The sequence below is a fragment of the Equus caballus genome, chromosome 5, assembly GCF_041296265.1.
Source record: "Equus caballus isolate H_3958 breed thoroughbred chromosome 5, TB-T2T, whole genome shotgun sequence".
In the NCBI taxonomy this organism is placed as follows: domain Eukaryota; kingdom Metazoa; phylum Chordata; class Mammalia; order Perissodactyla; family Equidae; genus Equus; species Equus caballus.
Window position 1 is genome coordinate 84,145,618 of NC_091688.1, and position 27,304 is coordinate 84,172,921.

Here is a 27,304-nt window from a genome sequence, read left to right on the forward strand (position 1 = left end):
GCAGAACAATTTGTATGATATAATTTTATGTGAGTTTTAAATTAATACAACAATGAAATACATTAGTTGTGGAGCCTAGATCATATGGTAGAAGTATAAAACCATTGACAGGAAGAATATATAACATCTTCAAAATAATGCTTCCTTATAGACAGGAGTGAGGTTGGAATTAGGGAGGATACAAGAGAGAGTGGAACATTATTTGTTATATTTTATTTCTTTTAAAAAAATTGTGGTGTAAATATGATAAAATATTAATATTTGTTAATTCTGGGTCGTGATTGTATGGATGTTTGTTATACTATTTGTACTTTTCTGTACACTTGAAATATTTCACCATAATGAAAAAATTAAAAACACAGAGAAAAACAACCATGAAAATAAAATTGAAAATGTTAAGGCTCAGCGAAAGCTTATTATTAATTTTTATTTTATTGAGGTCATAATGGTTTATAACATTGTGAAATTTCAGTTATACATTATTATTTGTTAGTCACCATGTATATGTGCCCCTTATGCCCACCCCCTAACCACTTTCTCCTCTGGTAACCACTAAACTGTTCTCTTTGCCCATGTGTTTATCTCCCACATATGCGTGAGATCATGTGGTGTTTGTCTTTCTCTGTCTGGTTTATTTCACTTAATACCATACCCTTAAGATCCATCCATGCTGTTGCAAATGGGATGATTTCTCTTTGTTTATGGCTGAGTAGTATTCCATTGTGTATATATACCATATCTTGTTTATCCAATCATCAGTCGATGGGTACTTGTGTTGCTTCCACGTCTTGGCTATTGTGAATAATGCTGCAATGAACATAGCGGTGCATAAGTCTCTTTGAATTGTTGATTTCAAGTTCTTTAGATAAGTACCTGGTAGTGGGATAGCTGGGTCATATGATATTTCCATTTTTAATTTTTTGAGAAATCTCCATACTGTTTTCCATAGTGGCTGCACCAGTTTGCTTTCCCACCAGCAATGTATGAGGGTTCCCTTTTCTCCACATCATATCCAACATTTGTTGCTTTTTGTCTTGGTAATTATAGCCATTCTAACAGTTGTAAGGTGGTATCTTAGTGTAGTTTTGATTTGCATTTCCCTAGTGATTAGTGATGTTGAACATCTTTTCATGTGCCTCTTGGCCACCTGTATATCTTCTTTGGGAAAATGTCTGTTCATATCCTCTGCCCATTTTCTAGTTGTGTTGTTTTTCTTGTTGTTGTTGAGTTTTATGAGTTCTTTATACATTTTGGAGAGTAACCCCTTGTCATATATATCATTTTCAAGCATTTTCTCCCAGTTGGTGGGTTGTCTTTTCATTTCTATCCTAGTTTCCTTTGCCTTGCAGAAGCTCTTTAGTCTGACGAAGTCTCATTTGTTTATTTTTTCTTTTGTTCACCTTGCCTGAGTAGACATTGTATTAAAAAAGATCCTTCTAAGACTGATGTCAATGAGTGTACTGCCTATATTTTCTTCTACAAATTTTATGGTTTCAGGTCTTACCTTCAAGTCTTTAACCCAGTTTGAGTTAATTTTAGTGTACAGTGAAAGATAGTGGTCTACTTTCATTCTTTGCATGTGGCTGTCCAGTTTTCCCAACACCGTTTACTGAAGAGACTTTCCTTTCTCCATTGTATGTCCTTGGCTCCTTTGTCGAAGATTAGTCGTCCATAGATGTGTGATTCTATTCCTGGGCTTTCAATTCTGTTCATTGATCAGTGTGTCTGTTTTTGTTCCAGTACCATACTATTTTGATTACTATCACTTTGTTGTATACATTGAAGTCTGAGATTGTGATGCCTCCAGCTTTGTTCTTTTTTTATTTTATTTTATTTTTAATTTTAAGAGTTTATTAGAGCAAAAATCCATTGGAATTGAGAAGGGTCAAACTAGAATTGTTAGGAGCACTCCGCTGACAAGAGCCAGGGGAAAGACTTACACGTATAGAGAAAGGGCAGAGGCAAAGAAAGTAAATTATTTGATTGGTTATAGCTCAAAGCTTAGTTGGCTGTTTGTGATTGATTGTCCTTACTGCTTTTTTAAAAAAATTTTGGGTGTACATCATTATATTTCCATTTCTGTGTAGATTACATCGTGTCCACCGCCCAAAGACCAAGTACAATCCATTACCATACACATGTGCCTAGTCACCCCTTTCACCCTCTGCCCTCCCCCTGCCCCTCTGCTAACCACCAATCCAATCTCTGTCTCTATGTGTTTGTTTGTTGTTGATTTTATCTTCTACTTATGAGTGAGATCATACAGTATTTCACTTTCTCTCTCTGACTTATTTTAATTACTATAATATCCTCAAGGTGCATCTATGTTGTCACAAATGGCAAGATTTCATCCTTTTTATGGCTGAGTGATATTCCATTGTGTATATACACCATATTTTCTTTATCCATTCATCCCTTGATGGACATTTAGGTTGCTTCCAAGTCTTGGCTATTGTGAATAATGCTGCAATGCACATAGGGGTGCAAATATCTTTACACATTCATGTTTTCATGTTCTTTGGATAAATACCCAGCAGTGGAATAGCTGGATCCTATGGTATTTCTATTCTTAATTTTTTGAGGAATCTCCAGACTGTTTTCCATAGTGGCTGCACCAGTTTGCACTCTCACTAGCAGTGTATGAGAGTTCCCTTTTCTCCATATCCTCTCCAACACTTATTTCCTGTCTTGTTAATTATAACCATGATGGGAGTGAGGTGATAGCTCATTGTAGTTTTGATTTGCATTTCCCTGATAGTTAATGATACCGAACATCTTTTCATGTGCCTGTTGGCCATCTGTATATCTTCTTTAAAGAATTGTCTGTTCAGATCTTTTGCCCATTTTTTAATTGGGTTGTTAGTTTTTTTGCTGTTGAGATATATGAATCCTTTGCATATTTTGTATATTAACCTCTTATCAGATGTATGATTTGCAAATATCTTCTCCCAATTTTTAGGTTGTCTTTTCGTCTTGTTGATGGTTTCCTTTGCTGTGCAGATGCTTTTTAGTTTGATGTAGTCCCATTTGTTTATTTTTTCTGTTGTTTCCCTTGCCCAGTCAGACATCGTACTTGAAAATATGCTGCTAAGACTGGTGTCGAAGAGTGTACTGCCTATGTTTTCTTCTAGAAGTTTAATGGTTTCAGGTCTTACACTCACATCTTTAATCCATTTTGAGTTAATTTTTGTGTATGGTGTAAGATAATAGTCTACTTTCATTCTTTCGCATGTGGCTGTCCAGTATTCCCCAACACCATATGCTGAAGAGACTTTCCTGTCTCCATTGTATGTTCTTGGCTCCATTGTCAAAAATTAGCTGTCCATGGATGTGTGGGTTTATTTCTGGGCTCTTGATTCTGTTCCATTGATGTTTGTCTTTTTTTGTGCCAGTACTATGCTCTTTTGATTAGTATAGCTTTGTAGTATATTTTTAAATCAGAGTGTGATACCTCCAGCTTTGTTCTTTTTTCTCAGGATTCTTTTGGCTATTTGGGGTCTTTTGTTGTTCCATATAAATTTTAGAATTCTTTGTTCTATTTCTGTGAAAAATGTTGTTGGAACTTTGATAGGGATTGCACTGAATCTGTAGATTGCTTTAGGAAGCACGGACATTTTAACTACGTTAATTCTTCCAATCCAAGAGCATGACATATCTTTCCATTTCTTTGTGTTGTCTTCAATTTCTTTCAACAATGTTTTATAGTTTGCAGTGTATAGGTCTTTCACCTCTTTGGTTAAATTTATTCCTAGGTATTTTATTCTTTTTGTTGCAATTGTAAATGGGATTGTATTCTTAATTTTTCTTTCTGCTAGTTTGTTGTTAGTGTATAGAAACACAACTGATTTTTGTATGTTGATTTTGTATCCTTCAAATTTACCATATTCATTTATTATTCCTAAAAGTTTTTTGGTGGATTCTTTAGGGTTTTATATATATAAAATCATGTCATCTGCAAATCGTGACAGTTTCACTTCTTCCTTTCTGATTTGGATCCCTTTTATTTCTTTTTCTTGCCTGATTTCTCTGACTAGGACTTCCAATACTATGTTAAATAAGAGTGGTGAAAGTGGGCATCCTTGTCTGGTTCCTGTTATTAGAAAGATAGCTTTCAGTTTTTCTTCATAGAGAATGATATTAGCTGTGGGTTTGTCATATATGGCTTTTATTACATTGAGGTACTTTCCTTCTATAATCATTTTATTCAGAGTTTTTATCATAAATGGATGCTGTGATCTTGTCATATGCTTTCTCTGCATCAAGATGATCATGTGATTTTTATTCTTCATTTTTTTAATGTGGTGTATCACATTGATTGATTTGCAGATGTTGAACCATCTCTGCATCCCTGGAATAAATCCCACTTGATCATGGTGCATGATCTTTTTAATGTACTGTTGTATTCGATTTGCTAGTATTTTGTTGAGGATTTTTGCATCAATGTTCATCAGTGATATTGGCCTGTAATTTTTTTTTGTGTTATTGTTGTTGCCTGGTTTTGGTATCAGGGTAATGTTGGCTTTGTAGAATGAGTTAGGAAGCTACCCCTCCTCTTCAATTTTTTGGAAGAGTTTGAGAAGGATAGGTATTAAGTCTTCTTTGAATGTTTGGTAGAATTCACCACGGAAGCTGTCTGGTCCTGGACTTTTATTTTTTGGGAGGTTTTTGATTACTGTTTCAATCTCTTTACTTATAATTGGTCTATGCAGATTCTCTATTTCTTCTTGATTCAGTTTTGGAATGTTGTATGATTCTAAGAATTTATCATTTCTTCTAAATTGCCCAATTTGTTGGCATATAATTTTTCATAGTATTCTCTTATAATCCTTGTATCTCTGTGGTATCCATTGTAATTTCTCCTCTTTCATTTCTAATTTATTTATTTGAGCCTTCTCTTTTTTTCTTAGTGAGTCTGGCTAAGGGTTTGTCAATTTTGATTATCTTCTCAAAGAACCAGGTCTTAATTTCATTGATCCTTTTTGGGTTTTTTGTTTCCATTTCATTTATTTCTGTTCTAATTTTTATTATTTCCCTCTTTCTGCTGACTTTGGGCTTTGTTTGTTCTTCTTTTTCTAGTTCTGTTGGGTATAGTTTAAGATTACTTTTTTTGAGATTTTTTCCTCTTTGTTAAGGTGGGCTGTATTACTATTAATTTCCCTCTTAGGACCACTTTTGCTGCATCTCTACTTTGTTAGGGATAGATCATAAGAAGGTGTAGGCAAATAAGAAATACCACTCTGGCTTCATGTGTTGGGGAGTGCTGAGGGGGTTAGCTGCAGTCGTCTGGTCTCCTAGGAGGTCAGGTGAGAAAAAAACTAAGATAAGTAACTGGGCCTGTATTGCTATGAATTTCCCTCTTAGGACCACTTTTGCTGCATCCCATATGAGTTGGTATGGTGTATTTTCATTTTCATTTGTCTCCATATATTTTTTGATTTCTTCTTTAATTTCTTCATTGATCTATTGGTTGTTCAGTAGCATGGTGTTTAGTCCCATATATTTGTCACTTCCCCAGCTTTTTTTCTTGTAGTTTATTTCTAGTTTCATAGCACTATGTTTGGAAAAGATGCTTGATATGATTTCAATCATCTTAAATTTATTGAGGCTTGCCTTCTTTCCCAACATAGAGTCTATCTTTGAGAATGTTCCATGTGCACTTGAGAAGAATGTGTACTCTGCTGATTTTGGATGGAGTGTTCTATATATATTTATTAAGTCCATCTAGTCTAGTTTTTCATTTAATTCCACTATTTCCTTGTTGACTTTCTGTCTGGATGGCCTATCCATTGATGTAAGTAGGGTGTTGTGTTGTTTACTACTATTATTGTGTCGTTGTTAATTTCCCCTTTTAGGTCTGTTAATAGTTGCCTTATGTACTTTGGTGCTCGTGTGTTAGATGTATACATATTTATAAATGTTATGCCTTCTTGGTGGAGTGTCCCTTTTATCATTATATACTACCCCTCTTTGTCTCTCATTGCCTTTTTTTATATTGCAGTCTACTTTGTCTGGTATAAGTATGGCAACACCAGCTTTATTTTGTTTGTCCTTAGCTTGTAATATTGTCTTCCTTCCCTTCACTCTGAGTGTGTGTGTTTGTCTGTAGAGCTGAGATGTGTTTCCTGGTGGCAGCATATTGTTGGGTCTTGTTTTTTTAATCCATCTAGTCACTCTGTATCTTTTTTTTTAAAGATTGGTACCTGAGCTAACAACTGTTACCAATCTTTTTTTCTTTTCTGCTTTATCTCCCCAAATTCCCCTGGTACACAGTTGTATATCTTAGTTGCAGGTCTTTCTAGTTGTGGCATGTGGGATGCTGCCTCACTGTAGCCTGACAAGCAGTGCCATGTCCGCGCCCAGGATCTGAACTGGCAAAACCCTGGGCTGCTGCAGTGGAGCGTGCTCACTTAACCACTTGGCCACGGGGCCAGCCCCAACACCCTGTGTATTTTGATGGGAGAATTCAGCCCATTTACATTTAGACTGATTATTGATATATGAGGGCTTAATACTGCTGTTTATCACTCGTTTTCTGGTTGTTCTGTATTTCCCTTGTTTCTCGTCCTGTGTATTTCTGATTGTCAGTTCAATTTGGTGATTCTCTATGATGGTTTTCTCAGTTTTACCTTCATCGTTTGTGTCTCTGACTTTTTCTTTATTAGGTTTGTATAAAAGATCTCACAAATCTCATGAGGTTTGTATAAAAGATCTCATAAATGTATTTTCTGATAGTTTCTTATTTCCTTAGTCTAAGCAGATTCCATCCCTTTCCTCTTCCCTAAGTTATTGTTGTCACAACTTATTCTGTTTTGTGTTGTGAGTTTGTGATTAAAATGAAGCGATTATAGTTATTTCTGATGCTGTCCTTCCCTTTATCTTTAATGTTATAATTAAGTATTTGCTAACCTGTTCTGATAGAGAGCTGCAATTTTCTGATTTTATCTGTCTATTTATCTCCTTGCTCAAGACTTTGTAAACCCTTCTTTTTATTCAGGCATGAGGGCCTTGTTGATCATTTCTGTTGGAGGGAGCGGGTTTCTTGTGGTGATGAGCTCCCTCAGCTTTTGTTTATCTGGGAAAGTTATTTTTCTCCATCATATTTAAAGGATAGTTTCCCTGGATAGAGTATTCTTGGCTGAAAGTTTTTGTCTTTCAGAATTTTGCATATATCATTCCACTCTCTCCTAGCCTGTAAGGTTTCTGCTGGGAAATCCACTGAAAGTCTGATAGAGATTGATTTATAAATTATTTTTTTCTGCCTACTGCCCTTAATATTTTTTCTTTGTCATTGACTTTTGCTGGCTTTACTACTATATGCCTTGGAGAAGGTCTTTTTACATTGATGTAATTAGGAGTTCTATTAGTTTAATTTACATGAAATTCAAGCTCCTTCCCCAGATTTGGGAAGTTCTCAGCTATTATTTCTTTGAACAAGCTTTCTGTTCGTTTCTCCCTCTAGAAGAGCTATAATCCTTATATTGCATTTCCTAATTGAGTTGGATATTTCTCAGACAATTTCTTCATTTTTTTTTTAGTCTTAGTTCTCTCTCCTCCTCCATCTGTAGCATTTCTATATTTCTGTCCTCTAAATTACTAATTCTGTCCTCCATAGTATCAACTCTGTTTTTTAAGGATTCCAGATTTTTCTCTATCTCATTTATTGTGTTTTTCATCTCCAACATTTCTGACTGGCTTTTTTTTACAGTTTCATCTCTTTTGTGAAGAATTCACTCTGTTCATTAATTTTATTCCTGAGATCATTGAACTGTCTTTCTGAGTCTTCTTGTAACTCATTGGGTTTCTTTATGATAACTATTTTGAATTCTCTGTCATTTAGATTGTAAATTTCTGTGACTTCAGGATTGATTTCTGGGTACTTGTCATTTCCCTTCTGATTTGGAGTGTTAATAAACTTCTTCATGCTATTTGATGGGGTGGACTTTTGCCATTGCATGGTGGTAGTATCTGGTTGCAGATTCCACCTGCCACCACTGGGAGTGGGGGCAGGCGCTGTGTTTTATGAGCCCACTGTGACCTCTGACAGATGTGCCTGTCTCTTGGAAGCTGTGCTGACAGGACCCATCTGCATTTTCCCAGTGGCCACTGCTGCTTTACATATATAAGAGCAGGCACTCTGGCGGGGATCCTCTGCTCTGGCCAACCAGCAGAGCTAGTGCACCAGGTTGGGGTGGGGAAGGGCGCTTTCTTTCATGTGCTCAATCCTGCGTGCTCTCACTCTGCACTCACTGTCTGCCCACCTGGGCTGCTCAGCTTGGTGTGGACATCCTCTCAATTGTTTAGCTGCCTCAGTGTGGAGCATTCCTGCAGGCTAGGCAGCAACTCTGAGAGCGCAAGCATTCCCACAGAGGGTTGCCTTTTCCCCCTTCTCCTTTCAGAATCACATGCTGGCTGCCACAAGAGGTCTTGTGCACTAGATCTCTGTCACTTGGGAGGGAGAGGAGATCTGCTTACTTCCTTCCACTGCCTCCTGGGGGGGCTCAGCACCCCCACCTTCAGACATATGGCTGTGTGGACATCTCAGACATCTATTGTGTTGTGTGAATGTCATCTGTTGGTTTATGAATGCCCTTGTCATTGTATCTTAGTGGGGAGAGACTAAAGGAAAAGCTCACTTGGCCATGATGCTGACATCACTCTTGAAAGATTTTTTTAATTTATGAAGTGTTAGATATTTGAAAATTCTATGGCTTTCCTTTATTTTTCTTGCTTATTGGACAACCATGCAAACCCCTCTATCTCCCTCAATTTGACCAAACCTCCCCATGTGGCCTCCAGATTGGAAGGCAAGTCTCAGAAATCTGTCACCTTTCATGACCACTTTGAATACAACACCCCAGAGCCAGCCCTGATGACCTAGTGGTTAATGTTTGGCGCACTCTGCTTCAGCAGCCCAGGTTTGGTTCCCAGGCATGGAACCACACCACGGTCAGTAGCCATGCTGTGGTGATGGCTCACATAGAAGAACCAGAAGAACTTTCAACTATACACAGTTATATACTGGGGCTTTGGGGAGGACAAAAAAGGGGAAGGGGAAGATTGGCTACAGATTTTAACTCAGGGTGAATTCTCCTCTGCAAAAACAAAAAAGAATGAATGAATAAAATACCCCAGAGGTGAAGTGATTTCCTTTCCTTGGAAACTACCATTCTTTTATTTTCAGCTTATCATTGACACTCCTCTCCCTCAGTTGACCACTGACCAAGTCATGCTTTAAACATTTTGCTTTTAAATAATGATAGCAAACATTTATGGAGCATCTAGCTTTGTGCCAGGCACCATACAAAGGGCTTTACCTGTATTAGCCCATTTAATCTTCACAACAGCCCTGTAAATGGACACTATTTGTGCCACCATTTTGCAGATGAGAGGTTCAGTAACTTACCCAAAGTCATGGAGATGGCAAGAGAAGAACCAGGAATATGGGCCAACGAGTGGCTAAGAGCTGTGATACTCCAGATTCCCTGTTTCCACCCTCATTAGCTAAGTGAAATGTAAATAAGTAGAGTGCAGTCCTCCTGCAATCCCAAAATCTGGGGATGTTCAAGTCCCTTATAAAAAATGGCACAGTATTTGCATGTAACCTATGCACTTGCTCCTACATACTTTAAATCATCTCTACATTTCTTATAATACCTAATACACTGTAAACACTATTAAGTAGTTGTTATACTGTATTGTTTAGGGAATAAGGAAAAGAAAAAAAAGTCTGTACATTTTCGGTGCAGTGCAGCCATCCTAGACCTTTCCAACCATGGTTGATTGAATCCATGGGTGTGGAACCCCCACATACAGAGAGCAGACTATCTGCTACTCTGAGATGTTTGATTTAGTTCATCCCCCATTTACTCTCACCTACTCTAGGTTCTTGGCCCTGATCTAGGCCCCAGAGAAACAGAGCTGAATAAGAATAATCACAACCATGTAATGGGCAACCCTAGAGGTACTTCTTCCTTCTGACAATCAACAAATTGCAAGGGCTTAAGGTGTGCTTACATTTAAATAGTTTTCCTTGCCTTCTTCAGTTCCAACAAGATAAAAGTTAAGTCCATATTTGAAGTCTTTGTCATAAACAAGCAGAATTTCATCTCCAGGATATTCCTACAAGAACATAATCAAAAGAGAAGGGTTACTGTTCAATGGTCATTCAGTTTATCCAGACATGGACACAAAATTGATATTTCTCTAATCAATCAATCATAAGAGATAACCATAGTGCTTATCTGTGGCTAATAACTTCAAATTCCAAAATTATTTTATTAACTTAAAAAAGCTCTTAAAACACAATGGGTCCAGGAAAATTTACCTTGTAATTTTATTTCTAACAGGAAAAAAGAAGTGTTCATCTTATTTGGTGTTGTGCTTGGTAGCATGTTTGTAGACAAATCAGGACCAAAATTATGAATTAAACAATTAAGCAGTATGGGAAAATAAGAGTAGGTTCCTATTCTAGTTAAAATTGGGCAAGGATGAGCTTTTCTGGGTGTGGAATGAGACAATGAGTCACTGAGAGGAGTTTGTCACAGAAAGTCATCAAGTGGATTCCAAAGGAGGGGTGGGTAAGCCAGCATTTGCCCAAAGTAATGTGAAATGCCAGATTTGAACTCACAACCTCTCCAACTTTTGCTTTTATGTACTAGGAACATTTTGAGGTAGGACCAAAAAATAAAGAGGTATGTTGTGCTTACCTGGATGACTTTTTTGACTGGGTAGAAATCAGATACTGCAGCTCTGTTTTGAAAGTCTGCCAAAATATCTTCTTTTTTGATTAGTTTATAAGGTTGTTCATCTGTGATATCTTCATCTATTCGGCAGTTAAATATTTCCTGGGTTTTGGTAGTTAACACCACAGGATAAATTTCTGGATGACCTGGGAAAGGCAAAGTGGAATTTGGTCATTAAATGTAACCATTTAAAATATTAACAATAGGAAATATGCAACTGTTTGCTTTAAATAATTTTCTTGGTTAAAATTTTAAAAGACTTCAAAATCACTATTCTTATTTTTAAAGTAAGCATTTCCATGATAAAAAATGTCAAAAAAGATAAAAAGAAGAAAATAACAATTACCCATAATGCTACCTCCCAAAAGAGAACCTCTATTAATAGTCTGCTCTATTTCCTTCCAGCCACTCTGTATAGGGTATCTTATATGAAATTCTAAATCCTGCCTTTCATACTTACCATTATGTTATGTTCTAATGTCATAACCATTATGTTCTAAGTATTTTACTGTGACATTATGTAATCTTTCTAACACATCATTTCGGTTTAGTTTAGTTTTTTGCTAAGGAAGATTTTCCCTGAGGTAACATCTGGGCCAATCTTCCTTTATTTTGTATGTGCGTCCCCGCCACAGCATGGCCACTGCTGAGTGGTAGGTCCATGCCTGGGAACCAAACCCAGGCCACAAAAGTGGAGCATGCCGAATGTAAGCACTAGGCCAAGGGGCCAGCCCCCTAACACATCATTTTAAGCTAATATAATTCTATAGGATAATTTTTAACCATTTTGTTGTTGGTAAGCATTACATTTTTTTTTCTCATTTGTTTCCAATGACTGTAAATAACTCTACAAACAAATATCTAGTTTTTAAGTTTTTATCATATTTCAAACTATTTTCTTAGGATAGATTTTTAAAAGTGGAATTATTAGTCCAAAGGTATGATCAGCATTTTAGGCCCTGTTGAACCTGTGTTGCTTTCCTAAAGCATCCACTCTCTCAGGTCCTCACCTGCTGCTCTCTCTTACCAGGTGACCTTGCCTCCTTTCACAAAGAAAATTCTGTGTCTGTGGAGCACACAATCCTGTGGCATCCTGCAGCCCTGCCCACCAGCTGATCAGCACAGACACAGCCTTACTGTCCTTCCCTCCATTTTGAAGACCTGCCTGCCCCTTCTCCACCCTTCTCAGCCATTGAGGCCCCATCAAGTATTCCTCTCTGTTCAACTTTTCCTACCTCTGTGCTGTTTTCTTTCAGCATGCTGATTTGCTCCACAATCTCTCATTTTAAAGAAATCTTCCCTTGACCCTATATAGGTACCTCTGCTCCCTCAGGCTCCTTTTACAGCCAAAATTGTTACTCAATTCTTCACATTTTAAAGCTACTGACTTCCCAATTAGGCTGTATTAGTAACCCCTTGGAAGTAGGAAGGAAGCTGGTGATACCGATCCTGATATCAGTTTCCCTACATTAAACCCAGCATATATGGGGTTAAAACCAAAGCACTCATTCCCTGCTTGCTCCCTGGTTTTCTGGCTCCAGAATATACTTATCCTCCATGGAGACAGACACGGCCAAGGACAAGCACCTGGATTCATTATCTCCTCCCTGCAAAGAGATACAGGCGGGTGGGAAAGCTGCTGACCAGCAAGGTCACTGGTTCCCTCCCCTCTGAAAGTCATCTCAAGGCCAAAGTCAGGCTGGTGGGAAAGCTCTGAGCAGCAAGGCCATATGCTCCCCCTCCCCTACCTAAAACCCCAAATAAAAACCCTTCCTTTTAGCTTTTCAGGGAGTTTGGGATTTCAGTGTTAGCTGCCCTCTCTCCTTGCTCAGTGCTGTGCAATAATAAAGTCCTACTTTCTTCCACTACACCCGGTGTCAGAGATTGGCTTGCTGTGCAATGAGTGAGCAAACTCATTTCAGGTTCGACATTAGTGGGTTAGGGAGTCCTTCTCCCTCCTCTAGTTCCCCAGTTCCAGGATTGCCCTCAGACGAGGAGGGAGGCAAGGTTCAAGAGACTTTCATTCCTATTCTTCGTGTGCCTTTCTCTCTCCTACCCCAGGCCAGTCCTCAGCAGCTGCAAGCCTTGGGACAGCAGGTGGAAGAGAACAAAGTGTCATTCAACTGTGACCGTCCCTCTCATGAGCCTTCTTCTCATTTTCTTTCTCTTCTGGTCACCATCAGCTTCTACCACCCCAGCCTCAGCTTTGCATTTACCCCCAGAACTTCCTGCCCTAAATCCTTGCTCCCAGGGTCCCAGAGCCACTCCCGTCTCTCCAGACCCTCTATTCCTGGATGTCCTGACATCCTCCACCCACTGCTCAACAGATGCGCCAGCCAGGGGAGAGTGGGTGTGGCTGCTCAAGTTGGAATTTTGAGATTATCTTCCCAGAGAAACATTTACTCTGCCCCCCCCCCCCACCCTAGTGGCTCTCTGGTACAATTACTCAGGTAATTTTGAGGGTTTTAATGACTGTGTGCATAACACTGATATATGTGGTAATATATTCCAAATTGCAATCAGCTGGCATGATAAACAAACATTTGGAATACACATTGTTCATAAATTAGGGACAAACTGCCTGTTTTTATCTCCCTCAAAATACTAACCCCAACACTGGCATGTAGGAGATACTCAATAAGCAACTGTTGACGTGATTCGCATACATTTAATCCTGTGAGAACACACTGCAGATGGTAATTCGCAAAGTGTCACATGCATAATAAAAGTGCTGCCGATTTGCCTTTGAAAACCACCAGCTGGAACTGTGCGACTCATGCTGAGCTCAAGCCGAAAAGGAAGTGGTCTTGCTTCTGGCATTCACAGAGACCAGAAAGCATTCTACCACTCAGCTTGTGGTCATTTGTTACAGCAGCAATCAGCAATTAATACACCACTGAGACTCTAATTGGGATTAAAGTATGATTTATAATTATAATTTGGGTAAGTTATTTAACTTTTGGGAATTACAGCACCTCCATCTTGTAATGGCCTTTTTTTTTTTTTTTTTTTTTGAGAAAAATTAGCCCTGAGCTAACTACTGCCAATCCTCCTTTTTTTGCTGAGGAAGACTGGCCCTGAGCTAACATCCATGCCCATCTTCCTCTACTTTATACATGGGACGCCTACCACAGCATGGTTTTTGCTAAGCGGTGTCATGTCTGCACCCAGGATAGGAACTGGCGAACCCCAGGCCACCGAGAAGCAGAACGTGCGCACGTAACCGCTGTGCCACCAGGCAGCCCCTGTAATGGCTTTAATAATGCCTGCTTCATAGAGCTATAGGGATGAGAGGAGTGTGCCTGGCACAAAGCTGTCACTCCATAAATGTTAGCTACGTGTAAAAATTATATTTATTCTCTAGAAACCTCTAGCCATTGCCCCTTGCGCCCTTAGGGGAGAGTTCTTTTTACTTAGTCTGTTGATCCTTTGATTCTTTGGTGGGAGAAGGAATCCCAGTCCCCTGGGGCATGACTTCCATCAGCCCTGAGTGACAGCTGACAGTGTTGGGACTCCACAGAGAGCAAGGCAGGGGGTTCCTGATATCGTCCCAAGGGGAGTTTGGGGGTACAGGAGAGAGATTCGAGCACAAGGGGACGCTCAATCAAAAGTATCCTCAAGTTTTGCTGCAAAGTACTGAGGCGGGTTTTTTTCTCCTTAAACAAACATCCTCATGTCTATTTTTCAGTCTATTTACTTTCAGCTGAAACTATGCCCCATTCTCAGGCTCATGGATTTTTTATTTTTTACCAGTCAATTCATTTAGTCAAGAAATAGTTATTGAGCACTTACTACGTAAAAAGCACGGTTCTAGTGTCAGGGCATACAAACCAGAGGGGGAGACAGACAGCAAGCAAATAAATACACTCAAAAATACTTAAGTACAAGTTGTGGCAGGAGCTATTTAGGGGAAAACAGGGTGAGAGAGAGAACTGAGAGCTAAGGAAGGTAGTAGTGGTGATGGTCTGTTTAGACAGGAAGAACAGGGAAAGAAATTCACTCATTCTTTTATTCGATCGATCAATCAATCAATATTTATTGAATGCCTATTATGTGTCAAGATCTGTTCTAGGCATTGGGGTACAGTGGCGAACAAGAGAGTTTCTGCTCTCCAGAGCTTGCGTGCATGTGTGCAAGAGAGAGAGAGAGCAGAGACAAGCCAGCATGGGTATGTGTGTAAATAGATTATAAATGAATAAACAAATAAATACAGTCGATTCTCATTATTCACAGACTTTGCATTTGCAAATTCACGTGTAAAATTTACTTGTAATCTCAGAGTCAATAGTTATGGCACTTTCATGGTCATTAGTGGATATGCTTAGAGTGGCAAGAAGTTTGAGTTGCCCACTGTGCACATTGCCAGCTGAGGTCAAGCGAGATGCTGCTCTGCCATCTTGCATCGGCTCTCACACCGTACGCGTGTCCTTTCCACTCTCTATTTAGTGCCACATTTTTCACTTTTTTTTGCTTTTTATTAGTGATTTTGCTATTTAAAATGGCCCCCAAATGTAGTGCTGAAGTACTATCCAGGGTTCCTCAGCACACGAAGGCTATGACGTGCCTTACGGAGAAAATTCACGTATTAGACAGCCATTGTGTGGGCGTGAGTTACAGGGCTGTTGGCTGCGAGTTCGATGTTAATGAATCAATGATATATGTTAAATAAAATGTCATTAAACAGAAACACACATACAACAAGGTTGCATGTCGATTGGTTATTGAAAATGTGACCAAAGACTCGCAGGAACCTAACCGTGTATTTCTCTAGGAGCAATGGCTCGGTATTAGCTAATTAGGTGTTCAAAGCAACTGTATAGGATAAGTGTGTAGAATCAACTGGACTTTAACTTCAGAATTATGACAAGTTCTACAAAGGCAATAAAACAGGGTACTAGATGAAAGGGCGGCCTTCAAGGAGAGCCTCTTGTAGAGATGGGATTGGAGTCTGGATCTGAATGATGGGGAGGAGATAGTCGGTAAGGACCTGGGAGAAGATCTAGCCAAGCATTGGGAGCAGCAAAAGCAAAGGCCCTGAGGCAGGAATAAATTTGGTGTGTTCTGTAGATGAGAGGAGAGGATGGAGAGACAAGGTCAGAGAGGAAAGCAGAGCCAGGACCACTACAATGACAAAGTAAAGCCAAGGGAGACTTTAAGCAGGAAAGAGTCAGGACCAGGCTGTGGTGTGCAGAATGAACTGAAGGTGGCTGAGCGGAAGCAGTGATACCAATTAGGGGCTAAGTGAGGGATGTGGAGGTTTGGACTAAGATTGCAGACCTTAGAGATAATGTGGCGGTAACGTGAAGTGGATGGCTTTGAGGTATATCTTAGAGGTGGAATTGACAGGAGTTGGGATGGTTTAGATGTGAGTGGGGAAGGTGTTGAATGGGAGAAAGGAGTCAAAGATGACTCCCCAGCTTCTGAGTGGTACATTCATTAATTCAATAAATATTTACAGTATTTCTCCCTTATCCATGGTTTCACTTTCCGAGATTTCAGTTACGGTTCGAAAATATTAAGTGGAAAATTCCAGAAATAAACAATTCATAAGTTTTAAATTGCATGCACTTCTGAATAGTGTGATGAAATCTCTTGCTGTCCTGCTCCATCCAGCCCGGGACGTGAATCATCCCTCTGTCCAGTGTATCCACGCTGTGTATGTAGCCAGCCCATTAGTCATTTAGCAGTCGTCTTGGCTATCAGACGATTGGTAACCCTTATTTTACTTAATAATGGTCTCAAAGCTCCAGAGTAGTGATTCAGGTATGCCACAGAGAAGTTATTGTTGTTGATCTCTATGTGCCAAATTTATACATTAAACTTTATCATAGGTATGTATGTGTAGGAAAAAACACAGTACATATAGGATTTGGTACTATCTGTGGTTTCAGGCAGCCACTGGGGGTTTGGGACTGTATCCCCCATGTATGAAGGGGACTACTGCATTGGGCAGCCTACCTGCTCCAGTGCACTTACTGTTAGCTGACATCCTCCTACCATCTCCTCACCTCCACACTCCACACATCCACCCTCTCTGCCCCTCTGGCCCAGCCAACATCGTCTTTTTCCTGGGTTGCTGCAATAGCTTCCTAAATGGTCTCTGTTTCTGCCCTTAGCCCTGCAGTTCTCAAGAGTAGCTTTAAAAACTTAAGTCAGATCGTGTCGCTCCTCTGCCAATATCGCCCATTGCCAATAGCTCCCCATTATACATGATTAAAAGTGAGAATCTTTACAGTGGCCCACAAGGCTGTTAGATCTTCCTCCGACCCACTCTCACTGTTTTTCCTGTGTTGATAAACACGAAGGGCATCATCTAAGTCAACCCTAAGAGGAAAGTTTCAACAACACTGACAGAAACAAAAAGATCTATTGGAATAGATTAGCCTCTAAAAGTAGGAACAACATTAGTTTGGTTGACTAAGTTCTAGTTTATTTGCTTAAAAATCAGGCTCTTCCCTTGAAATAGTAGGAATCTTCATGAGGTACAGACAAATATTGCCCATGAGCGGGAATTTGAAAAGTACTATTCTAATAAAAGTAAGAACTTGCTGACTTACTGCGGTTTATAGTTACAAAAGGTCTCTCAACAATCATACAATGTTGTATTTTTAAGGGACTGCTTGGTCCAAGTCTATTTCTCAGCTTGAAATTCTCTCCTCCACTTTTTATTCTTTCTTTAAAATTTTTCATTTTATATTCTAATTGACGTGACGTAATTTTAGCCCACGTACATTGCGATCAATCGCTCAATTTATAATATGCTTGCTTGCTTATTGCATATTAAAATATTACAAAACTGGGGACATAAATTTTATGTTGTGTTTCCACTTACCCAAGCTCTCCATATTTGTAGGTTCCTCCTCTTCACCAACTAGAATATAATAAAATGATATCAAATTTACATTTTTGAATCAAATATACATCTTAGTTAATTACAATCTTTTACCAAGCCTCAAAACATAAATGCGAATATATGATGAAGACAAACTATTTTATGAATAATTAAATAGACACAATCTGAATAATTGTCTTTCTCACAGAATTCTCTCTTAGTGATATATTTGCTATGGCATTTAATTGTTATTGTAATGCAATGAATAAAAAGTAAGAATAAATCCCCATATTTTGAATTCCACATGTTCGACTTTATGACAGCAAAAATATTACGTGCATTTCATACATAAAACCACAATCATTTTGGCGCTAATATATATACATATACTAAATCCAGAAAAACCCCATTAATGAAAAAATAATCCTACCAGTTAACGTTGGTCTATTTTTGCCACGTTTTGAAGTTTTTTGGCCACTGGAGCTCTTTCGTTTTTGCAATTTTGAAGCCATGGCTCTGACTTAGGCTGCATAGAAATAGTATCATTAGCACATTCTGGTTTCAAGTTGGTAAGCATTCAGTTTCAAATGGTAAGCATTAGCATTTAGTAAACATAAGAATATGTTTTCTGGGGCCATCGTGGTGGTGCAGTGGTTAAGTTCACACATTCTGCTTTGGCAGGCTGGGGTTCACCGGTTCAGGGTTCAGATCCCGGGTGTGGGCCTATGCTGTGGTAGGCATCCCACATATAAAGTAGAGGAAGATGGGCATGGATGTTAGCTCAGGGCCAGTCTTCCTCAGCAAAAAAAGAAGAGGATTGGCAGGAGATGTTAGCTCAGGTCTAGCCTTCCTCAAAAAAGAAAAAAGAATATGTTTTCTAAGTTTTGCCTTCAGCTAAATCGACGTGTTTCTTCATAGAATGGGTGTTCTGTGACCAAAAGTTTATTGCAACACCAGTCTTACTGATAAGATCTTGCTATTCCAATGGAGTCATTCAGCTGAAGCACAAGGAGGTGACCTGCCAACACTTCCAGGTTTCAGTCACAGGCCCTGCCACAGAGGCATGACAGAGGACAGTTCCCCTGCCTCTGGCTGCAGTTCCTATCCCAGGGAGTTGCTCTGTGCTGCCCTGTGCCCGGTTCCTTGGCAGGTACCCCAGCTACAAAGACGGGCTTAAAGTCCACGGGCCCATCACGTGCATATATGTACGTTATTTTTAAATTAATATAATTTAAATAGTACTTTTGTCCTAGCATGTGTACATGTAACCACTGTGTTCTTATTTGTGCCGTCTGAGAATGCCTCTGAGAGTCTTCTATGGAATTGCTCATCAGTTTTGACAGGAAATAACACTGGCCAAGGTCGTCGCCATGACACCCAATCCTTGTCATCTCCTCAATGCTCACCTCAGTCTCATCTTGTTAAATCGCTAGGAGTATGATTTCAGGAGTCTAACCAGCAGGGTTTAAAAACAGGCTGCAGGGCCTGTCAGGTGGCGCAGTGGTGAAATTCGCGTGCTCTGCTTTGGCTGCCCAGGGTTCGCCAGTTCGGATCCCGGGTGTGGTCATGGCACTGCTTGGCAAGCCATGCTGTGGTAGGCATCCCACGTATAAAGTAGAGGAAGATGGGCATTGATGTTAACTCAGGGCCAGTCTTCCTTAGCAAAAAGAGGAGGATTGGCAGCAGATGTTAGCTCAGGGCTAATCTTCCTCAAAAGCAATAAAAACAGCCTCCACCTTTTTCCCCCACTGAGTGACCCTGGGCAAATTACTTATCTTCTAAATCTCAGTTTATTCATCTGCTTAATGGGGATGATAACAAAACCTACCTCACGAGGTGATTGTGAAATTTAATGACAGAGTTGCATCATCATCAACTCAGTCATTTCAGACTGGTTTGCCTCATTTTAATAAACCAACACAGACTGACGATTATTTCATAGCCCACAGTCAAAATATCACGAATTTTCTTTCATGCCTAGTCCCTTGATTATTATCCTGACCAAAGTGTGGGTATGTGTCTGTGTGTTTGCGTATAGACATTTTTTCCTTCAAATTTTTCACGTATATTTTTTCCAATGACAACAACGATAGCTCACATTTGTTGAGCTAACTATGAGCCAGGCACAGTTCTAAGTACTTTACTTGTATTTTTAATTTAATTTTAACCACCCTTTTAGGTAGTCATTTTCTTAATATTATTATCTTTATCCCCATTTTACGATGCAAAAACAGAGGCCATGAGCAGTCCGGTAACTTGCCTGAGGGGCTGTATAAACCTTGAGGTGGCGTCAGGCTGTGAGCCCCGGCTGTCTGGCTCCCACGTCCATCCACACTTTTAACCTTTGTACAAGGCTATTGCTTAGATTTCAATGATATCACTGTGTTTCATTACAAACAAAACTATTTAAAATCATTGTCTTTATCAAGAAAGGTATGATTTTATGATTTAATCAGCATTTTCTGATTCTGACAATTTAGGAATTTCTGCTTTTTACATATTCTGCCATGAATGTCTCTGACCCAACTTTTCAGCGTGTCAAGTAGCCTCCATCCCACTTCTCTAATTTCAGATCTTGGACTTAGTCCTTCTTCCAGAAAATTTTTTTGTATCAGTGTACCCTTCTCCATATTCTATTCCTGCTGCATTTGACTTTGAATACTCAGAAACGCTCTGGACACCACCTGGCCTCATGCCCTGCCCGCCCCCCCCCCCCCCCCCCCCACACACACTGTTACTACCACTATTTGTTCCACAAATATTTACTGAGCAATTTTAACACACCAGATGCAGTCCTAGGGGTTAGGAATACAGCAGTGAACAAAATAGGCAAACTCCTTGCCTGACAGAGCTTCCATTCTAGGGGGGAGACAGACAGCAAACAAATAAAGGAGCAAAATAATTAGTATTTTAGATGGTGATAACTATTAAGGAGAAAAATCAAGTAGGAAGGGCAGAGGGATTGTAGGAGTGGGGATGTTGCAATTTTATACTGGACAATCAGGGAAGAAGACCTCATTTAAGTGACTCTGGAGCAAAGACCTAAGAGAAGGGAGGGAGCCAGAAATGCAGTTATGTATCTGGGGAGGAAAGATGTGTTTCCAGACAGAGGAAATTGTAACTGTAAATGTTCTAGGGCAGGAATATGCTTGGCACCTTTCAGAAAATGGCAAGAAGGTCATGGTGGCTGGAGGAGAGGGAATGAGGGAAGAGTTGGAGATGAAGTTGGTCAGAGAGGTCAGGGGGATGTATATTAGTCAGCTTTGCTGCAGTAACAAATATCTCCCAAATCTCATTAACATACAACAACAAACAGTTATTTCTTCTTATGTTCTTTATTGTGGCTGTGGCTGAGTAGCTGCTTCAAGCCTTATTCTGGGACTCAGGCTGAAGGAGTAGCCCCTATTTGACAAACGCCACTTTCATGGCAGATGAAAAAGTGAGAGAGCTGCCAGAACCACATAATGCCTCCTAAATCTTTTCTTTGGCATTGGCACACTGTCCTTTCTGCTCATATTCCACTGGCCCACGCAAGTCACACAGCCTGTTAATGGGGGTGGAAGGTATGCTTGCATAGCAATGAGTGGGAAAGTATGATTTTCTTACAGGGAAGGGAGGTAATAGTTGGGAATAAAACAGTTGGGGACAATCCTATAAACTACCACAAGGGGTCTAGGTCATGTATTGGGACTTTGGCTTTTCCTCTGAATGAGGTGGGGAGCTGTTGGATGCTTTTGAGCTGAAGAGTTACTTTCCTTGACCTTGCATTTTAAGGATCTCTGTGGCTGCTGTGTGGTGAAGACTGCAGAGAAGAAAGGGCTGAAGCAGGGAATCCAACTAAGAGACGTTCAACAGTCCAAGAGAGAGATGAAGGCAGCTTAGATCAGGGAGGTGAGAGTGGCATGGAAAAGGTGATTGGATTCTGGGTGTGTTTTGTAAGCAGAGGCAATAGGATTGCCGCAGACTTGGATGTAGGGTCTGAGAGAAAGAAAGAGATCAAAGATGACTTCAACAACCTTTGCTTGAGGAATTGAAAGCATGGGACTGCTATTTAAAATGAGATGGGGGGGCTGGCCCCGTGGCCGAGTGGTTAAGTTCGCGTGCTCCGCTGCAGGCGGCCCAGTGTTTCGTTGGTTCGAATCCTGGGCGCGGACGTGGCACTGCTCATCAAACCACGCTGAGGCGGCGTCCCACATGCCACAACTAGAAGGACCCACAACAAAGAATATGCAACTATGTACCGGGGGGCTGGGGGAGAAAAAGGAAAAAAATAAAATCTTTAAAAAAAAAATTAAAAAAATAAAATGAGATGGGGATCCCACGGGAAGAGCAAATTTGAAAGGGAAGATCAGGAATTCAGTTCAGGGCGAGTGAAGTTAGACTGTAGGGTAGAGTGTAAACTCACAACTGGCACAGTGGACACTCTAAAAAAAGGTGTTGAATTAATGACTCCTTGGTCCCCCCTTCCCTTCTGCCATTCTTAGCTTATGAATTTCCAGTCTGAAGAAAAGGCTTTTGCCTAATGGTCTGTGGAATAACCTATGTGCATGCTGTATTCCTTTTCTATTGCTGTTGTAACAAATTACTGCAAACTTAGTGTCTTAAAACAACACAAATTTATTATCTTACAGTTTGGTAGTTCAGAAGTCTGACATGGGTCTCCCTGCGCTAAAATCAAGGTGTCAGCAGGGCTGTGTTCCACCGTTTCTCGAGGCTCTCGGAGAGAATCTGTTTCCTTGCCTTCTCCTGCTTCTAGAGCCACCGGTATTTCTTGGTTTGTGGGCCGTCTTCTTCCATCTTCAAAGCCAGCAGCAGTGGGGTAAATCCTTCTCACAGAGCACACTCTCATCTTCTCTTTTTCTCCCCTCTTGCACTTCTGAGGACCCTTGTGACTACACTGGGCCCATCTAGATAACATAAGATAACCTCCCTCCTTTAAGGCCAGCCGATTAGCAACTTTAATTCCATCTGCAACCTTACTTCCTCTTTGCCGTGTATGGTAAAATATCCAGTTTCCAGGGACTAAGAGGCGCTGCCTTAGTATTAAGCTTGGGATATATAGGTATCAGTTTAACACAATCATCCACAGAAAGTCAATCACTGTGCCCACTTCTTGTCAAACGCTGCTGTTAAATGATCTGTGGGTAATATGGCTCAATTTCCAATTTTCAGGGGGAAACAAAGTCAATTTTCCAGCAGTACATTAGGGAACAAAATCGGAACAAACATTAAATGTGTGCTGCCTTAGCAGGACAGCTCGTTTACTACTTTCACCAACGTTAATTAACTTCTGTGTCTAAAATGTTGACTAGTGACCAAGGAAAAAGGAAGACCATTTTGTTCTACAGGCTTCTACAGGTCCTAATCTTTTTAATTACAAAGCACACTGCTGAGTTGCTAGGCATCATGGATGGAAAAATTCATTAGCTGAGGTCAGCCTGGTGAATATAATCTAAACTGAACAGAAAATGATTACTGTGGGAGTAGCTACCTTCTATCGTGTTTGCATTTCAGGCAAAATTTTATAGTTTATTTTAGTATTCGCAAATAATAAAAACCTTACCAGTATTGGGTCCGGAAAATAAATCACTTTTAATTGGAGATATCTAAATCAAATGAATAATGTGGTCTGCACAATTTCAATAAACATACTTATTTATTCAAGGTTTATTTTTTATGCAGATTTTCTTTTTAAAAATAAATCTCAAATAAAAGATGTTGCTGTTAAATACAGCAGGTCTTACTAAAATTTTTTTCATAAAATTAATTGCATGTTTCAGGCAAATGAATGCACTGTTTTATATTTGCCAAAATTTTTTCCCATTAAATTGACTACTAAAAGGTCATGAAAATTTTTCAATGCAGATTTCATTTTACTAAGACTGCTCTGAAATGCTTACCACATTTTTCCTGTTCCCAACTTACGTGAATTCATTATTGTTATCAAGAGTAACAGAAGAGATACTTTATTTATTCCTAAAATAAAGGTTATGCCTACCCCAGTGGCTTGTTTACTATTGGTTTGCAAAGCTACTATAACTGATTGAATTTCAAAATAGAATTTGTGAAAGATAATACCTATAAATATTTAAGCATTCCATTTAAATATTTTTGATATTAAAACCACTTATTTTCTTTTAAATTAATTCACCTATTCCAGAACACTTTTTTGCTACCAATGTACCAAAGGGGGCCGGCCCCGTGGCTGAGTGATTAAGTTCACGTGCTCTGCCTTCTGCAGCCCAGGGTTTCACCGGTTTGGATCCTGGGTGCGGACATGGCACCACTCATTGGGCCTCGTTGAGGCGGCGTCCCACATGCCACAACTAGAAGGACCCACAACTAAAAATATACAACTATGTACTGGGGGGGTTGGGGGAGAAAAAGCAGGGGGAAAAAAAAGAAGATTGGCAACAGTTGTTAGCTCAGGTGCCAATCTTTAGGGAAAACAAAAATGTACCAAAGGACACATTTTCTACCTTGCACATGAACAGCAAAAGACACGAGGGAGTCACAAGGGAAGTGAGTACTGGGTAAGTCCTCCACGTAACAGTTCAAAACCTGTGATGCACTTCACTGATGATGAGGAACACTGCACGCAGAGCTGTCCATGACCTGGCTCCAAACTAATTCTCAAGAGGTGTCTGTGACTGCGTCTTTTGATGATGCTTCGATTACTCAGGAAGATAACTACTGCAGATGAAGGGATCAGTGACACCATTATAATTGACAAATTCCACGATTTAAACAAGTATTAGCTTCCTCTCTTCACTTTATGCTGCTGTAACACATACACCTGTTTCCATGTTCCCCTTTGTTACCCGCATGCATGTGTGGCTTACTCCTGATACCGACCTTGATATCAGTTTCCCTACATTAAACCCAGCATATATGGGATTAAAACCAAAGCACTCATTCCCTGCTTACTCCCTGGCTTCCTGGCTCCAGAATCCATTATCCTCCATGGAGACAGACATAGACAAGGACAAGCACCTGGATTCATTATCTCCTCCCTGCAAAGAGATACAGGCAGGTGGGAAAGCCACTGACCAGCAAGGTCACGGGCTCCCTCCTCTCTGCAAGTAGTCTCAACGCCAAAGACAGCCTGGTGTGAAAGCTCTGAGCAGCAAGGCCATATGCTCCCCCTCCCCTACCTAAAACCCCAAATAAAAACCCTTCCTTTTAGCTTTTTAGGGAGTTTGGGATTTCAGCGTTAGCTGTCCTCTCTCCTTGCTCAGTGCTGTGCAATAATAAAATTCCTATTTTCTTCCACTAGACCCGGTGTCAGAGATTGGCTTGCTGCGTGACTGGTGAGTGAACTCACTTCAGGTTCAATATCACTCCCAGCCACAAGATCTTTCGTTATGAGAAGACCTGTAGCACTGACACTTTCTCCTCACCTAGGTCTTCCTTAGAAAGTGTGACTTCCCCCAGGCTTCGTCAATTAGCTGACCTTGTTTAGGTAGTCATCATCCTCTTTTCTCTTTCCAAAGCATCTGTAAGCTCATCATGCTTGCCCCCTATCTTTTTTTTTAAGATTTTATTTTTTTCTTGTTCTCCCCAAAGCCCCCTGGTACATAGTTGTATATTTTTAGTTGTGGGTCCTTCTAGTTGTGCTATGTGGGACACTGCCTCAGCGTGGCCTGATGAATTGTGCCATGTCCACACCCAGGATCTGAACCAGCGAAATCCTGGGCCACAGAAGTGGAGTGCACGAACTTAACCACTCAGCCATGGGGCTGGCCCCTCTTTTTTTTTTTTAAATAGAGATCTAGAATAAGATCCAAGACTAACATCTTTGGAGTCTGGTAAATGCGTCTCCAAGAACTGCTGCTTCTTGGGCAATCTCCACCAAGACCGCGATTAAACTTCAAGCTTCTCCTGGGTTCTTCAGCCATGTTCTGACAGGGACACAACATCCACTCTCCAGAGATAACTGTTCCTGCAGTGTTTCTGATTAGTCTACTACTCTTCTTTTTCCCCTTCCAACCTACTTCCACTTCTTTCCAAGACTGGATATTTACTTATTTAAGTGGATGCCATCCCATCTCTTCTCCCTTTGAAATGCCTCCTAAATTCCCAGCCCTCCTCTCCCACAGCCTCCTCTGGTTCAGGCCTTCCACCTGTCCTCCTACACCAGGGGTTCCTAACTATCTTGTGCCATGAACCCCTTCAGCAGCCTGGTGAAGCCCATGCATCAAGGGAAAACAGGAGATTACAAGGGAGATAGATTATATTGAAATAGCTATCAAACTATTTTTGAAATTATAATATGATAACTCATGTGCTTCATTAAATAACAAGATCTAGCAGTGGTTCTAATTACTACCTTAATTTTGAAGAAGTGACGAGCATAAATAATATGCCTATTACATCCATAATATATTATGAAAAGAGCTGTAATTTCTTTGGGTAACAAAGTTACAAGTCCTGCTAATACTGCTGTGATCTGTTACCAAACGCACACATTTCAATTAGCAGCTAGTAAAAATGGGTAATTTTTTGTTCTATCCACAGATTCCCCTTCCCCCACCCTCTGACTAAATCATGGACTTCTTCTTCTTCTTTTTTTTTTTTTTTTTTTTTGCGGAAGATTAGCCCTGAGCTAACATCTGCTGCCAATCCTCCTGTTTTTGCTGAGGAAGACTGGCCCTGCGCTAACATCCATGCCCATCTTCCTCTACTTTATACGTGGGACGCCTACCACAGCATGGCGTGCCAAGCGGTGCCATGACCGCACCCAGGATCCAAACCCGTGAACCCCGGGCCACCGAAGCAGAATGTGCACACTTAACTGCTGTGCCACCCGGCCGACCCCTAAATCATGGACATTTAACTTGCCTCCCTGCCTCTGTTTCAACCAGAACAGTCACCCCCAGGGCAAGCCTTCAGAGCTCTCTTTCCGAAACACAGATCTTAACAAGTCATTTCCTTGTATCCTGGGGAACATAGTGTGGGTCCTTATTGTCCATAGCAGCATCCTCCTCCAGCAGTGTAGAAATGGAGCTCATCTGAAACGCAAATTTCCTGGACCCACTGTGATTCTGCAGGTCTGGGTGAGCCTGGGACTCTGCATTTTTTAAATCACCATGAAGTGGTCTTGCACTAGTGGTCTGCAGACCAGACTTTGCAAAATGGGATAGAGTGCAAACTTGCAAGCATCGCCTTTAACACCCTTCACAGTCTGCCTCACCACATCCACTCTTCCAGTTCTACTCCAGCCTCATGGGATTACTATCCATTCTCCAAACAGTCCCCATCCCTTCCTTTCTTCTCCCTGGGGAATCCCCTTCCCTCCCATTCTCTCCTGCTCCACACCATGCACACATTTTCTCTGTTTGCTTAAATCTTACTCACTCTTCAAGGCTGAACTCTAATATGCCCTTCTCTCAGGAGCCTCCCCAACTTTCTCACTCAGGCTGAAATAACCTTGTTCTCCCTGACACTTTGTAACCACACTGTAGTACAGTTAATTATGCTAGGCCTCTGCAAAGGCAGACGGCCTCAAACTCAGAGCTGCCTGAAAGACTAGGGTGAGTTCATTCTGCATTCAGTATACACTATGAAGGAGAGAGAAATTACTGAGCAGCAATAAGGTACTAGAGGAATAAGACAAGGTTCCTATTTTCAAAGAGTTAATGTTCCCTTATTCATCTTCACTCTTTATCTACTCCAGCCCTTTCTTAACAGTCCTGAAGTCATCTCTTAAGCTACTTCAGCCCACAGTAAT

At 40.4% G+C, this 27,304-nt stretch overlaps 1 protein-coding gene across 4 annotated transcripts in view; it reads right to left on the minus strand.

Annotated features, from left to right (window-relative positions):
• The window catches only part of DNAI3 (dynein axonemal intermediate chain 3), a 97,004-nt gene that overhangs the window by 69,087 nt on the left and 613 nt on the right, over positions 1-27,304 (minus strand). For all 4 annotated transcript variants that reach the window (XM_023641746.2, XM_070268759.1, XM_001495268.5 and 1 more), the window contains exons 2-5: positions 18,005-18,100; positions 17,575-17,613; positions 10,707-10,888; positions 10,015-10,119 (exon numbers count right to left, since the gene is read on the minus strand). In XM_023641746.2, coding sequence (XP_023497514.1) covers positions 10,015-10,119; positions 10,707-10,888; positions 17,575-17,613; positions 18,005-18,086 — 408 coding nt within the window. In that variant the 5' untranslated portion in view covers positions 18,087-18,100. The remainder of the gene's footprint in view (positions 1-10,014; positions 10,120-10,706; positions 10,889-17,574; positions 17,614-18,004; positions 18,101-27,304) is intronic.